Raw genomic sequence first — 16,790 nt, forward strand, 5'->3', positions numbered from 1 at the left:
GGAAGGAAAGCGTGTAGTTGTCAGGCTACCAGTTATGTAACAGAATTTTCCAGTTTTATACCCAAATCTAGAGTTTCCTACTCCTCCAACTCTGTCCCAAGGGGTTCTTTCTGGGTTTCCCTGTGGAACTGTTTCTGGGTGCTCAGCACAAGGCTTAGGGAACCCTGCTCTGGTTAGCCTCTGCCAGGCACGTGCTCCCCTCCCACTGGTGAGTGGCACCAGCAGCTGCACGTTTAGAAGACCACGTTTCAAACTCTGGGGACCGAAATATAGCTTAGTGTGACCTTGGACATGTGACTTAGCCTCCCAAAACCTGGGATTCCTCATCTGCATAACAGAAAATTATAGAGCCTGCCGGGTTGTCCTCAGGCTTACATTCATGCGTAAAGTGCTTAGGGCCATGCCTGATGTGTAGGAAGCACTCAGACATCAGCTATTGTTACTATTACTTATATATTTAGCAAAATTCAGTGTGAGCATGCCAGTTGCCTATACTGCTTATAGGAGAAGATATAGAGATGAGTAAGAAACTTTACTAACCTGCTCAAAGCTTCCAAATTAGGACAGTGCAACCAGTCAACAATGTGATTCACATGGCAATAGAATAAAAACATCACAACTGCTGTTTATTAAGTGTGTTATGTGTTAGAGTCTTTAAATGATTTTTGATATTCTGTGGATGGCAAAAACCAGGGTTCAGAGAGGTAAGGTCACTTCCCCAAGATCACACAGCCAATTAGAGACGGAGCTAGGATTGAGCCCAGGTCTGCCTGGCTCCAGAGTCCAGTGTAAAGCAACTGCTGGAATTCAGGAGGAGGTGGAGTTTGAGCTAGCTTGAGTGGGGTTTGACACGTCCAGGGTAAGGATGGAAGAGGCGTTCCAGGCCAAGGGTACCACATGAGTAAAGGCCCAGGAAAACTGGGACCTGTGTGCTGTCTGAGGAGTTTGGGAGGAGCTGAGAGAAGTTATGTGTGAGAAGTGACAAGTGAAATTGAAAAATTATGTTTCAGCCAGATTATGGACAGCCTTGACTGCATGGCTGAAGAAAGTGTGCTGCATTCAGAGGGCTGTGGGAAACCGGGCAAGATGCTTGAGCACCCGTCCTCTTATTGTCCGCAGTATCATATATCAGAGTACTTACCATGCACAGAGCTCTCACTAAACATTTGATGAGTGACTAAATGACCAACGCTTTAGAAAGATGAATCAGAAAGTCCTGTGGTGGCTGGATTGCAGAGAGAGCCTGGTGGCTAGAAGGCCAGTGAGGAGATGGTGACAGCCATCCGAGCACGAGCAGGCTTGTGCCTGAACCAGTGGAGACTGTGGGGTGCAGGAGAGGAAGCTGATAGACAGTTTGAGAATCTTGGGAAGGAGAGGGATTCTTCAAGGAGCATGGATTACTTTTCTGATGAGGAAAATTATTATTAGAAAAAGAAACGAGAAGTGTGACCACCCGCTTTTGTGATTTTGACTTACTCTTGGGGAGACCGAGAGCTTCTGGCAAGCAGGAACATTTCTATCCTTCTGTATCCCTACTGCCCAGCCAAGGGCCTGCCGTGGAATAGGCAGTGTTTGTGGAAGTAATTGTTGGATGATGAATGTGTTCCCATTCTCTGTTTACTGGAATGGCATTATTAAGTCATTGCTCAGCCTTTTCTTCTCCAAATTAAATAGCCCATATTATTTTAATTTATCCCAAAGCATTTTAAGCAGACACCATTTGCCAAGCCTCATGTATCTTTATGTGCTAAACTGCTTTTTCCTCCCCAGGTTCAAGGGCAGACGGGGTTTTTGAGGAGGATTCGCAAATTGACATAGCTACAGTGCAGGATATGCTTAGCAGCCACCATTACAAGTCTTTCAAAGTCAGCATGATCCACAGACTACGATTCACAACCGATGTTCAGTTAGGTAAGTGCACGAAGAGATGATGAACTGAACCCTTTATGTCAGTGGTCAATGTAGAAATAGGGGAAGAAACAATGGACGCCTTTTAAGTGACCTGAATGACTAGCGGTAATTTGTTTTCAGAGAAAATGTTTAAACAATGAAATTTTAAGTACATCCTTTTTCCCACCTGAGGGCTCTGTCTTGTCTTCTTTTTTATGAAGCAGAAGATTAGAAATAGAACTAACGTGAGACTCTTTTCAAACTGATTGACTTCTCTGGAGTTCCGTAATCCTTTTTGTTGTGCGGTTCCCTTCCATGCTGCCCTTAGAACTGCAGGGTGGCAGAGCCGCCAGCCTTTCCTCACTTGGTGCAGTCGCTGCTTATTCATTCATGCCTGTGTTCAGGAAGCTTTTTAATGATCTCAGAAGGTATATTTGGATCCTCACCAGATAATCCGGAACTAACTTTCAACTAATATTTGGGGTTAATTTGTTCCAATTAAGTGCTAAATTTCTGTTTTGACTTCAACCTAACAGGAGTAGAAAAGTGTCCTAGTAGTCAGCATAACATGACTACCTCACTGTCGTCGTCATCATCATCATCACCACCACCACCACCACCACATGGCTGTCATTTACAAATAGATACCTTCTATGTATTAGGCAGTGTGCTGAGTGCTTCACATGCACTGCTTACCTCCCTGAGAGGTGGGTGATAGTACTGTCCCCAGCTGACAGAGCAGGAAGGGAGGTGCAGAGAGGTGAAGTCTCATGCCCAGGGTCCCACAGCAGCTAGGTGGTGGTGTCAGAAGCAGACTCCTGGTCTGGCCAGCTTGAATGCATCTGCGCCCTAACAAAGAATGGTGGCGGAGCGGGAGCAGGGACAGATGCCGAGCTTGTTAGTCAGGGAGCTGACCTGTACCCTGGCTCTGCCTCTGACCTCTGCCACACTGCCCCTTCCTGGGGCCCTGTGTGCTTCATGCATAAAGGAGAGAAGTTTGAACTCTAATTCTAAGGCTCCCTAATTTTGTTTCACAAATGGTCTGTATGTGCTCATAATAAAACCTTTTCTAATGTTGACATTAGTCTGGCTAATTTAAAATAAATTTCAAAAGTCTCCTCAAATATTCTCAACTTGACTAATGGGAACTTGAAAAATGCTGATAGTACAGCTTAGTAATTGAGAGGTGGGCATCAGAATCACAACTGGTTTAAATGACGGCTCTATCGTTAACCAGCCGTATTAGGCAAATGTCTGAATCCTTCTGATCCTCAGTTCCATTCTGTTTAACTGAGAATATCAGCAGTACCAGCTTCTTAGGATTGCTGTGGGGAACAAGTCAGATTCTCCATGGAAAGCAGTTAGCACAAGGCCCACAGTTGGTAAACTTTCTGTAAAGGAGAGCTGTTCATGGAAAGGCAACATAGTGGACCACTTAGAGGACAGGCTCAGGAGTTAGAAGCCTAGGTTCAAACCTGGGCTCGTTTATTAGCTGTATCACCGCAGACAAATGATTCAGAACCTCTGTTTCCTCATTTGTAAACTTTCTTCCGCCATCTTCCTCCTGGGGATGCTTTTCCTGGTATCTCTCATAGAAATAAAAATAATAAGACTGCTCAAAAAGAAGCCAGATCTAAAAAAGAAAAAAAAAGTACATACTGTATGACCCCATGTATGTAACATTCAAAAATAACGTACCATGTAAGTAATGATGGTGGTTATCCTGCGGTCAAGGAGGGGAGCATCTGGGATGGGTGCTGCTTAGGCTCTGTTTCTTGATGATCTGGGTGCTGATTACATGCGAGTATAGACTTTGTGGAAAAGTCAAGTTATATATATTCTATGATTTGTGCACTTTCTGTTGGTATATTTTCAATTAAAAGTCTACTAAAATAAGAATGCTGCTCAGACATCAGTTTGTGTTTGCCTGCCATACTTTCTCAGTAACAAAGGGTCTGCTTTCCCTGAGTGGGTCTAGTTTTAAGTAGCCTGACTACAGTCCAGATGGAGGTCCAGGGTACAAGGCAGGGATTTTCCCAGGTGAGCATAGTCAGCAAATCCCTCTGCTTAGTCCCCAAGGTGAAAAGCAATGTCTTGGAAAGATAACCTTGATCATGGGCTTCTTTCCCCCACTTTTTTCCGAAGGCACAAAGCCAGACTTTAGTTCATCAGATTCTGACCTTTATTTTCATTTAAAGGAAAAGGTCCCCAGAAGGATCCGTGGGAAGAGCCCAGACTCTGCAGTCAGGACTGGGTTCAAATCCTAGCTTTACCACTTACCTGCAGTGTCACCTTAGACAAGTCCCTTCCTTTTTCACTTAGTGTTTGTCATTTATAAACTGGAAGTTACAATGTTTACCTTTCAAGACTGTTTGGGTGCGTCTGGCCCACAGCTGTGTTCTGAGTGGTAGCTTATCTCAGTGGTGTTGTTATCGTTGTCGGTATTACGTATTTTGCCACCATTTTAAAAGTATGGAACCAAATCACTCAGATTAGATGGTGGCTCTGTGGGCAGCATTTCACTTGTAGCCTCAATGGTGACTTGTCAGGTAGAAGTGGATGATGACAGGGATGCAGATATCTCTCCCTAGAGCAGTGGTTCTCAGAAGGGAGGTGACTAGAAGCTGGGTCCCAGTCACCTCTAGATGCTTCCAGTGGTACACATGGTGCCCTCTGGTGGAGAGTCACGGCTCTGAGGAGCTTCAAAACAGATGTTATCAGAACATTTGTTTCTATTGTGAATTTAAGTTCATCTTTAGCATCATGAGCAGAAACTTCTTTAAGTAGTCCTAAGGAATTTCGTGACAATCAGATAGACTGTGCCCATGAGTAGTGTATCAACGCAGTGAAGAAATAAGCTCATTTCCTTTTCCCATGTGCATAAGTTCAGGTCTGTAACTTAAGACCCTCTCTCCCTCCTTGCTAAGCAGGTAACACCCTTTCATTATAACGACAAGAAAAACAAACCCTGCACACAGCAATCCACAAGTTCTTTCTTTCTGAAGCAGAATCCACTGCGAAGTGCAGGACAGCAAACAGCACACCCTTTATGAGCATTCAAGTGAGCAGCTGGATTCTGAGATCAGTAAATAATTTATTTTATTTCATCTGACTAGCCAGGTGCTTCAGATCTTTCCTGACACTGATGGATGGTCTCCCCTACTCGTCCATCCTGTGTCAGTCAGAGCAGAGATTTCACCTGCCCTCTGTGGTAAGTTCTCCTACGTGGGAAGTGTCTGTGTGCAGCATTTACCCAGCAGCCCTGCTGATTCCACAGAAAACTGCCCGTCCACTCAGAGTTAGTGGAATGTACAGGCACACAGCCGAGGACCCAAATTCCCAACTGTCTGCAGTGCCGTCACAGCTGCTCATCTTCCGATTGGGTAGTAGTGGCCAACGCTCCACATTTACCATCTGCCATTTGTTTCTGGGAAAGTCAGCAGGTGAGAGGCTCAAACTTTGATCTGTAAGACCTAAACCTAAACTGACCTTTCACCAGACTTTTCTGATTGAAAAACTTTATTGGAGTCTATGAATGAAACCTGTGGCAAAGATCTGATCTTCTTAAATAATACTAAAAGAAGAATTACAGTTTTTTAAAGCAGTTATCACTTTTCAAGTGCTTACTATGTGCCAAGCACTTTGCTGATCACTCTTTTACCTGCACTGTCACCTGTAATCATATCACTATTGTCAGATGATACTATTTCTGTTTTCATATGAGGAAACTGGGGTATAGGGAAAAATCTAGTTCAGTAATGAAGCTGGGATCAGAACCCCAGACTGTCTGAGGCTGAGTCCTGTGCCTAACTACTATTATGCCTTGAGTGCAAGTTGTCATTGCACTAATACTGTATAGTTCTGGAACAATTTATAGTATACAGTGAACTTTCACTCCATAACCTTATTTAATTCACACAGCCCATTGATGATGTTATTCCCATTTTGTAACTGAGAAAAGCGAGGCTTGGAGGAATGAATGAAACAATATGTTGTCTATACAGCACTTAGTGTTCACTGGCACATAGCTATTAATCAGTACCAACTCCCTTCCCTCTCTCTCAGCCATCAGGAAATAAAGTAGGATAGCCATTCCCAGTAGCAGAACTGGGAATGAAACCCAGTTCCATACGCCAAACCCAATCCATCATGCCACAGATGCCTCAGTCATTAATAACTTGCTTCACAAAGGAAGTGATTACTTCTGGTTGGCCAGTTCTAGAAATTCCACACATCCCTCCTGCTTCTCCCTCCCCCAGCCTCTGGAGATCAGTGTCAGCAGACCATGTACACTGCTGCTGCAGCCTCCATTCACATTCTTAATCAGTCACTGTGCTTCGTCCCTCTGCACTCAGACCTGACCTCAGAATCCTTTCCAACACTGCCCTATAAGCAACCCTACCTACCAGTTGGAATGTCTTCTTAAGTTGAAATCTATTCGCCATCCCTGCCCTACCGGCCTGGAAAGTTCACCAGACAAAGCCGTCATGCCTACCCATTCCTGTAAACGTTCTTGGAATATTTTATCTTGTCTGCTTCCCCTCTGTTAGGCCTAAAAGTACAGATGCCCTTCACTGTAGACATTGCTTGAGCTTATGCCAAGTTGAGGTTGTTTCCACCAACTTGGTCTTCCATACGCCTGATCCTGTGTGCCTGACCTCAGCATCAGGCACCAAGACATGTGTGCTCCCCATACATGCCAAGGCTGGCAGGGTGAAGTAGGTTTGGGAAGAATCAAAACTAAAAGGGTCAGGTAGTGAAAGCCGGCCATGGTCTAGGAGGGCCATATATACTATCAATAAGTATTTGTTGGCTGGCAGGCAGAGGCTGAATTACAGTGCCTCAGCCAGGGGGCTGCATGGAAACCCTTATAAGAAGTAAGGCAGACAGGGCCAAGACATCACCCAGGTGTACCAATCATTTACATTGTACCTTCCAGCAGTGGTTCTGACCCTGACCTCACAGCAGAATCACCAAGTCCCTGACCTCATCCCACACCTGCTCACTCAGAATCTCCCCTTAGTTGTGGGGTTTGAGAACTGCAGCCTCACAATATTTAAAGGACTTTCTTGCCCCTTATCTCTTTGTCCAAGGCTTGTTTTGACTGACTGGGCAGGTCAGCCTGGTTTAATGAATTAATTCTTATAGGATTTACAGATAAAGACTATAATATAAAATAACCTCTACCAAAAGGTTCCTTGGTTACATGCATTATCTCTTCATAAAACAGTCCATATGTATGATCGTAACTACTATGTATGATCATAGCAGTTGTTTATCAGAAGTATCAAGTACAATAGCACATATCATAGAAAAAGCAAAGAGGTTTTATCTCATAAACTGACTCCAATCAAGTCTGTAATGGCTGCCCACAGCGTTATGCTGAGGCAGCATCTCAAGCTGCATCTGAGGGCAACATAAAGAAACTCTGTGATTGATTAAAGATGTCTGCCCTGGGCCTGAGCATGATGAGAGGCAGCGTATTTGCCATCTGTCATCTTCCCTGGTTTATCTGTCCTATTGCCATTATTATTTAACCCCCTAGTCAATACCTGCAAGCCAGCACTCAAGGAAGACTTTATTACAGGGCTATTTTTTAATATATAATATACAAACTTAGGAAACACATTAACAACACAAGACTAAGTGGGTGAAAGCAAACAACCGGCCTGGACTTTATTACTCCTCAGGCTCACTGCGATGCTAAAGGTAGGCTGTGTGGCTGTATGAATAAAATATTTGCCCCTGTTACTTTCTGATGGGGTACTTACGGAGCATAGTTCGAGTAATTACATAATCTGGAAATGCATGTTCTTAGGAAGTGGATTGATCTTCCTTCCACATTTCCATTTCATTTTCATATTGAATACTAAGCAGATACCATCCTCTGTTCAAAGGTGCTAAAATGATCGTGAGGAGACGTGTCATGCTTAACTACAAAATCCCTGGGTCCAGAGTAATTTGAGGATGGCAATTCTAGTATTAAATGGTTGTTTTGTCCCTATTGTGACAACATTTCCTGAACCAAAATTTGGACTAGAGTTTAACGAATACTAGTGAACTTATGAAAGAGCAGGGCAAATACTATCAAGACTGCCTCCAGAAGACTCCTTTACCACATCAGTGTTTTTACTGCAGTGATTGGCTTGAGGGAACCTCCCTGGTGGGGAACGGCAGACACTCTTGGGGGGTTTCCTACTGTATTCCTTTTTAGCTGTACACCTCCTCTAATTCCCTGTTCCCAGATCTACCTTCCTGGTGAGTAATCGAGGGTTACTGATGACAATGGGTCAGGTTCCTCAGGTGGCTGAGAAAGAATTGAGAATGGTAGAAAGTTGAGAACCATGGGCATAACGGAATTAACGGGACTAGGATTTGTGCAAGTTCATCAAGGTTCTGTATCCTTTTCACCATGCCCTCATCCTTGGCACTTGCGCTCCAGCAGTGTACCAGGGCCTGAACGTGGGGCACGTCTGATTTTTCCCCTCTCTACAAGTGATACTATAAATTCTCTTAGGAAATCGCAGTAGTGCTTCCTAACTGACGTTGTAAGCTCACCTGACGTGTCTATTTCCCAGGAGAATATCTCGTTGGGCATCTAACTCCCCCGGTACAAAATCTTTGGAACCACCTTCTCTGCAGAGAGAACTGAGCCCTCCTCCGAGGACAGGCGGTACTAGGATTAAACAGCCCCAGCTCTCACTGGAAATCCCTGCCCTGGTGCCGAGGGCCGTGCCGAGGGCTGCTGCTTGCTCACTGCCTGGGTCGTGTTCAGGCCGCCCCCTGGATGCATCCCAGCGATGCTGGTCTAGTCAGGTACACTCAGACTTGTCACTGAGTCTCACTGACCACACGTTGGAATTGGCAGCTTTGCACTGTGGTTCCCAGACACTTTCAGGTGGTTAGCCTCTTGGGTGGAACCGGTGATCCTGAGGCCCAGTGCCCGGCCTGAGCTCAAGAATCTAAGCTCTACTGGGTCTCATTTTAGTTGTGACCCAAAATATGATTTTGTCACCTATTTTGAGTCCCTACCATATTGTTGGAGACAGTGCTTCTTATACTGTCATGCGTTTGATCACTGTGTGAGTATAGCTGCTATGTAAACATAATGCCTAATGAGACACGAGAGCTGGTCTGTTTAAGCCCTGGCTTGGTAGGATGGCGATGTGAATTATGGCTACAGCTCTGTCATTAATGAGTGACATCAGACAAGTCATATCCCCTCCCTGAGCTTCAGTTTCTGCCTGTGGAGAATGAAAGCCCCAGACTAGGTAATCTCTGAGGTCTCATTAAGCCTGAACAGCCTGTGTGTCTGATCCTGTGTGTAAATTCAGACAAGTTTCAAAGACTTCCCTGACTGCTTTGTGGATGCTATCGATTGGCTGTGTAGATTCAGCAAAATCCACTCTGGCGAAGAGTTGTTCAGTGACACTCCCGGGGGGCTTTTCCAGGCTTTCATAGGCTCTAGGTAATCTGAAGACAAGAGGATTGCAGAATTGTATAAAAAGCCACTCTAGGATTTAACTACAGTGGGGCTTTTGTAGTCTTAAATTCACAGTTGTAAGAAATTGATGAATGAACCACAGCTCACAATGTCTGAGCAAAAAAACAACTTAGGAAATACACTGAGGCATGGAATGTTAAATGCCCTAATTTTTGCCAAACTGGTGGTTTAGCTTCCTAGAAGGGCCTTTTAAGTGTGCCTTAGGGGAGATTGTGCCTCCTGAGAGTCAAGCATGCTGCCCTGGGACAGTAGGAAACAGCTGACGGGTCGGAACACACACTAAACCAAGAGAGACCTGGGCTTCAACCCCAGCTATGCCACTTACTAACCTGATACACCCTGGGCAAGTACATCATTTCACCTTTCTGAGGTTCATTTGTAGTAATAATTTTAGTAATGATTGAGCCCTTATTATGTGACAGGCACTCTGCTAAGTTTTTTACGTGTTTATGCCATTCCATCTTTCTGACACCCTGGGAGTTGGTATGGTTGTTACCCCCATTTTATAAGGAGGATGCTCAGGCTCACCAAGAGAGAAGTAACTTTGCCCAGGATAACACCAGTGGGAATGTGCTGGCAAAATCAAGATCTCCAAACTAATGACCTGGAGACCTTGTAGGATGGGAATTCCCTAGACAAATGTTTCCACAACTCCAGGTATGAGGACGTTCTTCCTAGAAGAGATATGCCCGATGACACTTGGTGATGGGAAGTTGTTGAGAGGATTCATGGGGATGAGGGCATTGGTCTCCCCAGCTGGACAGTTGTTCTGGATCCTGGTGCTTCCAAGACTGGGGTGTAGAGCAGGTCCCAGAGAGAATTCTACACCCCCACCCCCAGACCAGGGCCGGGCAGGTCCCTCGTTCACATCCCTCCTGCAGTTCCGTGAGCTCCCCCGTCCTGACCTTCGTCACTGGGTCTGTCACATCCCTTAGCCCAGTGGCTGACTCTTGATAATAATAGTCAGGAGAAGTATTAGTATGGGTCATTAGAAATGTTTTAAGCACTATTCCAAGCACTTTACAAGTTTTATTTCACTTACTCCTCACAACAAGCCCATGAGGTAGACAGTGTTATCATGACCACTTTGTAATAACTTGGCTCATATTATTAGGGAAGAGGAAGGTTGATTTTCGAACTCAGGACTCTCACTCGGAGGTCCCGATCCCTACCCTCTGTGCGCTGCTGCCCTTACACGTGAAATGGGCTCCTGCTGCCTTCCTGACGGAGGTATAGTAAGCTCTCAGTAAGTCGCTGTACACGAAAGGACCCAGCATGGGGCTGCCCAAAGCAGGTGCCCAGTCTCTGTGAGCAGAAGCAGATATACAGTGCTGATTTCCTTTTATGGAAATCGTGTGGTTAGTTACAACGGACAGGGTTTTCCCTGTGATAACTCTAGAGCCTTGGACAGATAGTTTCCCCAGAGAGTTGTATATACATTAGAGTTGCATTTTTGTTTATTTTGAGCTGTCTTGTTAAGGAAGGATTTATATGCTGGCGTTGATGTAGGACAGCAATCAGGCAGTGTTTTCTGCCTCTGACAGTTGGTGTGATAGTTTGCTTCCAGTGAAGTTTGACTCACTGTATCTGGAAGCTGTCAGAAGTGGGAGCATGAAAAGGTCATGACGGATGGCTGTGGATAAGTGGGGAGGAGAGGAGAGCTGGGAAAGAAGACAAATGGCCTCCTTGTTTCTGAGGGAAGGGGTTGACCCTGGCCACTTCGGGCCAGCCCCCATGCGCTCTTCTTCCTCCCTGCCATGGCTGGAGGGTGGAGCCTGCTGGGCACCATTTGTGAGAGTGGCACCGGGTTGGGCATAATACAGCTCATGGGAACCCCTCCCAGCAGCTCAGTCCTTGGGTACTTGGGAACTGCTAGATGGAAGTAGTCTTCAGTTTAGGATCGCTTTTCATGATTATCAATTAGAGAATTCAACATACTCCTTCCCCACATTTTAAGAGTTGGAAAAGGGTGCTGAATTCTGAAGCAGAAACCAAAAGAATGTCAATTTTTAAAGTGATATTTTCATTTTTAGTGAAACTTTTATTTTTGATAAATACAGAAAAGGAAAGGACGTAATCCTACTAGCCAGAGTTGACCACTGTTACCAGTTTGGAGCATATCCTTTTGATCTCTTTTTTATAAATATTTGCCTTGTCCTTTTTACTTAGTGTCATAAGAATTTTTCCAAGTCAAAGCTTTTCTCATACATAATTTTTCATGGTTGTGTTGTAGTCCATCATTGTTGGATTAACTATTCCTCTGTTGTCGGCCATTTAAGTTAGAGAAATGTAAACTTAAAAGCCAGCTTCTCTTGTTTTCTTGGACATATGTTTATAACTTTAATTACTTAAAAATAGTGCGTAACTGGGGCTGGCCCAGTGGCATAGTGGTTAAGTTCACGTACTCTGCTTCAGCGGCCTGGGGTTTGTAGGTTCAGATCCTGGGCACAGACCTACACGCTGCTCACCAAGCCATGCTGTGGCAGTGTCCCACATAGAAAATAGAGGAAGATGGGCACAGATGTTAGCTCAGCAGCAATCTTCCTCAGCAAAAAGAGGAAGACTGGCAACAGATGTTAGCTCAGGGCCAATCTTCCTCACCAAAAAGAAAAAAAAAGTGCAAAAGTGACACTTTAAGGAGTGCCTCTGCCCTTCCTTCAGCGACTTTACACAAAAATTTTACCAAAGGAAATCAAAACCATGCTCAGTGATCGAAAAGAAGAATATTGATTGGCTTTCATGCTCCAGTTTGCTGTATATGAACAAAAATAGATGTGCATTTATTGGCACATTTGGATCTTTATTTGTTCCTTGGTGAAAATTGAGAGAGGAGACTAAAGACTTAGTTGGGCAGTGTTCCTTATTACATCTCGGCAGAATGAGGCCGTGCTGAGTGGGGAGAAGTGCCATACTTGGGAAGCAGAGAGCTCGGGGTGGAAATGGCGTTTCCACTAAGAAGCTCCCCAACCTTTGACAAGCACCTTCATGTCTCCTGGGGTGTGTTACGTAAGACACCTAGCACAGTCCTTGCAGGCTAGTGCAGTGGCTGAGAGGACAGATTCTGGAACCCAGTTTCCTGGCGTGCTTCCCATTCCAGCTTTGCTGCTTGTCATGGTATGATCTTAGGCAGGTTACTTGACTCCCTGTGTTGCAGTCTCCTCATCTGTGAAGTAGGGATAAACATAGTAACCACCTTCTCTCCACACTGTGAGATTTGAATCGACGCGCACACAGGATTTCTAACCCTGATGGCACATAGCTGGTGCCAGTTCGCGTTCACCCATCTTTGCCCCTGGCCTGGACTGCGGCCCCAGCCTCCTAGCTGGCCTCCTCTCCACGAGACTGTCTCCTCCTTCCCACCAACAAGAAGACCTCGGGCTCCCAGGCCAGGACCAGAGAGGTCTGTCTTTGCTTCCACGCTGAATTCTGTGGACTCTGTTCAGCAGTGGGGTCTGGGTATGCTCGGGAAAGTGGGCTCCGACCGTGGGCTGCCTCAGGCCCTCCAGGACTGGAAGCAGAGGGCTGCTGCTTGTCCAGCAAGGGCAGATAGGGGCATATGGGGCCCTCCTTTAAGAAACAGACGCACACACATCTCAAGCGGAGTGAGATTATTTAATGTACAGAAGGATTTTCTCCATCAGGAAAGATTCCCCTTCAGGTTCCTTTGAACAGTGACTCCTTTAGGCAGGCGAGTGTTTTACAGATCATTAACTACTTGACTGAAAGTCTGCAGGGCAGAGAAACTTAAAACTAAAGTGCTGGGAGCCCCTGCCAATTACAGATCAATCCAACATGAAGATCAAGTATTTCTGCTACTAGAAGTCAGTGGGAAAATGTGATTTGATTCAGAAAAAAATCGGATTACATGCAACTTTTTTGGAACACACCAATTGTTTAAATGGTGTTCCACCTGCCTGCCCATGTTGAACCTAATGCATACGTCTCCCACATTTCCATTCTCAAACCCCAGACTTGGGGTTCCCCTCTGTGAACAGTGACTGCACAATAACCCCAGGAAAGGGCGTCATTGGAAAGTGTTCTTGTGGCCGTGCAGAGCGTGGGCACTTGATGCGGAGATACTGCCCATAATGGATGAACTATACCGTAACAATTTGCAGATAAAAATAATAGAAGTTAAAGTGTACTTTACATGATAAAAGAAAGATGGAAGAGGATGAGAGTCTGCTACATCTGAGATGGTTGCAAAAGTCCTGCTTTGTGAAGTAGGTTCTGTTGAAAAGATTGATGCAGTGGGGAGTGACCTTGGCTTGGAGCAGGAGCTGGTGATGTATGTATGAGCATCCCTCTGCTAAATGGACCCAGATTTGTAGCACTAATATACATGGGAGCCCAGAACCAAACTCAGTATGGCAATAAATCAACAGCCACTTTGGGTGTCATTTCTGGTTTATATTCCACTATTGTTCTATCACTTTAATTCATGTCACTATCATCTTTTCATCTGGAACAGTTTTATATAATTTTCCAGTGGAGTTACCTGACAAATCCTATCAAATTAACAAGGTACATTAACAATATTGACTGACTACGTCTTCAGGAGTTGCAGGGCCGTGGAACAAAATTTTAAAACCGTGTCTCTCTGGTGATGATTTTTTTCCCCTCTCTTTCTGACAAAGGCATGTGGGGCAGGGTTTATTCCACATAAGAGATATGCACATTTATTTTGCTCTGCTCGTTTTGACTTTTACATATGTCAAAATAAGAAGCAGAAGAAGGAGGGGAGGAAAAAAAAAACACTTGCTACCAACAACCATGGCTTAAGTACTTTTCTTCTTTCAGGGAACTATAGAAATGTCCAGATCTTTAACAATTAATGACCAAATTGGAGGGAAGAGTGTAACTGGGTAGTCGTAATCTATTTTAAGTGAAATGTAATAAAATTGGTCTCCTGATAGATTCTCGCCCTCCTGAAGTCATCTAGACCTGAACGTCCAGAGTCAATTGGACTTATGACATTATGCCTAATTGAAATATGGTGTTCCTGAAATATGTCTAATGACAAATTCCAGCATTCGATTAATAAAAAAATACCAATTGTTCGTCTTTTCCAGAGACCACACAGTGATGACCAGGGTGAAGCGACCCTGCTGTGTCGTCTCCTCCGAAGACGGCGGACGAGCCTCCGCTGCAGCCTGTCCGTACAGGCTCTTGCCTTTGTCTGACACTGTTTGGGATTTCTTTATTTATAAAATGAAATAGAAACCAATGGAGTGTGTGGCACACCCCATCATAGAAATTTGTTTGTATTTGTTTTCTTTGTTAGTTTTAAATTTGCTCTCAGACTACAGTCGTTGTATGTTTGGGGTTTTTAGTGTCTTTTTTTTAATTGAGCTGTCCCATATATCTGCTTTTTCTTTTGGCCTACTAAGTTTTCTCACATTGTATTGAAAAATTTCTGAGTACGAGCCATAGGATGAAATATGTTAACTGAGTCATTTCTGTTGCAGTATGTACATTTGATTGTTTTAATTATTTCTTATATCTTTACTTCATTTTGCTTTTTTCCACTTTGACCCTGACCTTTAAACTATGGCCTAAAAATTAATTACTTTCAAGATTCCATCTGGGGCCCACTCTGGAAGGCATATTGAAGGTTTTTGTCTCGCTTCATGAACAGATTCCTCAATTTTTGGTGAAAGAGGAAAAAGAGCATCTAGCCTAGCTGGTGTGTGTCAGGCTGAGCACATTCTGCGCAGTGACACCGGGAGAGCAATTGCTGTGCGTTTCCCAGTTATCCCAGGACACCTTCCATCGCTGGCGTTACCTTTGTTCTCCTAACACCTTTGCTCCCAGTCACTGTACAATGTGTTATGTCTGTCACAGCTCTGAAAATGAAACCTGAAGTGCCGGTAGTTGACATTCTGGATTCCTGTTACAAAGTCTTTGTGGCATAAAGCTCACACCCAGTGCTGTCTCTCCCTCCGCAGAGCAGCAGTGACCTCCACAGCCTGAAGCCGGGCTCTAAGACCGGAACGTGGAAGGCTTTATGTAAAGGACCCTTTGATCCTCCCATGACTTCCTTTAAATATAGCTTGGATGGTTGCTTAGTGTCAGAGAAGGGAAGAGGGAGATTTTTCCTATTTTTAGTGGGTAAGATTTTTCCAAGTCAGAAACCCTTCATTGGTAGCTCAGCTATTTAGACACGGTGAGATTACAGATTTAACTGTCCAACCCAGATCTTCTAAAAAAACAAAAAAGACCGCTGATCAAAATTGGCTTTTAAGTGCACTTTATATTATAGTTTATTTCATTACGATATAGAGGTAATATAGAGCTAACAATGTGTAGGTGAACTCTATATTGTGTCTGTGTTACATCTAAGAAGGCATATTTCTTAATTCCTTTTTATATCGTTTTTGGTTGTACCCCCCCCAACTGACTCACCCAGGAAACCAGACTGTGCAACTTCTGCGTGTCATTTGGAGTCTCCTTATGTCTGTCTTAAGGACATTCCCCAAAGCCTTAAGAAAGAGCTCATGTCGATCCAATTTAGGATTTAGAAAACAGGTCAAATGATTACACTGAAATCACTTACACCTTCCACTTCTTGTGGCTTCTTTTTTGTCCTCCCTTTGGCCTTACAGGTATCTCTGGAGACAAAGTAGAGATAGACCCTGTTACGAATCAGAAAGCCAGCACTAAGTTTTGGATTAAGCAGAAACCCATCTCAATCGATTCTGACCTGCTCTGTGCCTGTGACCTTGCTGAAGAAAAAAGCCCTAGTGAGTAGTCCTCTTTATTTATGTCTCCTTCTCTCTTCCCCCTCTTCCCCTCTGTGTGCTGGGTGCCAGGAGAATATATTGCCACTGTGTCCTTTTTTCCTTGGGTCTGTTTAATTCATTACCAGGAATTTCTTTTAATCAAACGGGATTGTGTTATGGTGCCCAGAGCCTGACATGGGTCCCCATCCTGTTCAGTCTTGATGGCAGCAGAGAAGCTTCCAGCCAGGCTCCCGACCTTAGTAGCCCCACCCTTGGGGCTGGGGGCATGAGGAGCAGATTCCTGCTGAGAATTTGCACCCACCAGAGCCCTCATTTCACGTTGTGCTCCCTTCCTCTTCTCATTTGGGGGACTTGCCCAGTCAGACATGGGCCTGCCTCCCTTCTTCCCAGATCAGGGGAAGCTGGGGGACTTCCTGTGACATCTGAAAACTAGATTTAGATATCCATCATGCCAAAAGTGTCAACACCCTCCAGATTATTGACAGCTGCATGACCTACCAGCTCGTAATTAAACTCCTGCCTGATCCTGCAGAAGAGATCACCGCCGGGTTGGCACTCCTCTGCTTAGATTATCAAAGAAGATACAGTCTGGTTGTATATTCTGGCGTATTATATTTTTGCAGTTGAGTAATTGAGTGGAGTATTTAGAGTAA

At 44.6% G+C, this 16,790-nt stretch overlaps 1 protein-coding gene across 11 annotated transcripts in view; it reads left to right on the forward strand.

Moving 5' to 3' along the window:
* The window catches only part of MAPKAP1 (MAPK associated protein 1), a 231,373-nt gene that overhangs the window by 188,091 nt on the left and 26,492 nt on the right, over positions 1 to 16,790 (forward strand). For 9 of the 11 annotated variants that reach the window (XR_011506228.1, XR_011506229.1, XM_014840669.3 and 6 more), the window contains 2 exons: positions 1,771 to 1,911; positions 16,000 to 16,137. Coding sequence is in view for 9 of the 11 variants with exons in the window: in XM_014840669.3 (XP_014696155.1) it covers positions 1,771 to 1,911; positions 16,000 to 16,137 (279 nt within the window). In the remaining 2 variants the exon portion in view is untranslated. The remainder of the gene's footprint in view (positions 1 to 1,770; positions 1,912 to 15,999; positions 16,138 to 16,790) is intronic. The other 2 variants (XM_044778762.2, XM_070518746.1) reach the window with 1 other exon arrangement.

Source organism: Equus asinus, chromosome 10, assembly GCF_041296235.1.
Source record: "Equus asinus isolate D_3611 breed Donkey chromosome 10, EquAss-T2T_v2, whole genome shotgun sequence".
Taxonomy (NCBI): domain Eukaryota; kingdom Metazoa; phylum Chordata; class Mammalia; order Perissodactyla; family Equidae; genus Equus; species Equus asinus.